At 42.2% G+C, this 994-nt stretch overlaps 1 protein-coding gene across 1 annotated transcript; it reads left to right on the top strand.

Moving 5' to 3' along the window:
• Window positions 1-360: 360 nt before the first annotated feature.
• LOC147936237 (uncharacterized) lies at window positions 361-783 on the top strand. Its single transcript, XM_087468644.1, has one exon. It carries the CDS (start codon window positions 361-363, stop codon window positions 781-783), a length of 423 nt encoding a protein of 140 aa, XP_087324770.1.
• The last annotated feature ends 211 nt before the right edge of the window (window positions 784-994 follow it).

The raw sequence follows: 994 nt of genomic DNA on the forward strand, positions 1-994 counted from the left end.
CAGGTGCTCGACCACACACACGATCGAGTACATGACCGAGTGACCGATCGAGTTGAAGACACAGAAGCTGTTAAGCCTGCTAGATATATTCCTCCTACTTACAAACCACCTCTACCATTCCCAGGACGTTTCAAGGCACAAAAGCTGAAGGAACTAAGGGAAATTATTGAGAAAAGAGAAATGATGGCTTTGCAACAAGAGGAAGTGATTGAAAAGAAGGAAGCGATGGCTATACAACAAGAGGTTGTCATTGAGAAGAAAGAGGAAGAGAGAGGACCTCCCTTGGAAAAATATGCTCAACATCCTGTCCTCAAGGACACGCTTCTTGAATTATCCAAGCAGAAGGCTCAAGATTAAGACATGAAGGATTTGAGAGAGATTGAGAAAGCTATTATCCCAACAAATCTTGAAGATCCAGGGACATTTAACCTACCTTGTTCCATCAGCTATATGCACTTCAACAAGTGTCTATGTGACTTGGGAGCTTCAGTGAGCTTAATGCCATATTCAGTTGCTGAGAAGTTTAGGTATGAACATTTTAAGCCCTGCAATCTCTATATTGGCCTAGAAGATGGATCAAAGAGGGATGTGCTTGGATTAATTGAAAATTTTCCAGTTAAGATAGGGGAGGCTAGGATTCCAACTGATTTTGTGATCATGAACATGGATCAAGAGCCAGAAGATCCTCTCATCTTGGGGAGACCATTCTTACCCACAGTTGGGGCTGTAATTGATGTTAAGATGGGAACCATCAAGCTCACCTTGCTAAAGACTTCACTATGAAGTTTGACATCAAGAATTCAACATATCAACCTACTATTGAAGGTCAGCACTTTGTGGTAGAGAGAAAAGCTAGTTCTGAAGTTTTTGAGGATGGAGAGGACCCTAGGATTAAATCCATGGCAAAGCGTTTCTTGGAAATGAAAAACTTTGTAGAAGAAGCAGTTGAGGGTTTAGGCCAAGCAGCAAGGTTAAGCAGCCCTGTCAAACCGCT

The sequence above is a fragment of the Camelina sativa genome, chromosome 10, assembly GCF_030686135.1.
Source record: "Camelina sativa cultivar CO46 ecotype springtype chromosome 10, ASM3068613v1".
Lineage (NCBI taxonomy): Eukaryota > Viridiplantae > Streptophyta > Magnoliopsida > Brassicales > Brassicaceae > Camelina > Camelina sativa.

Coding starts and splice junctions, on each gene's coding strand:
- LOC147936237 (XM_087468644.1), top strand. CDS start 361: ATGAAGGATTTGAGAGAGATTGAGAAAGCTATTATCCCAACAAATCTT.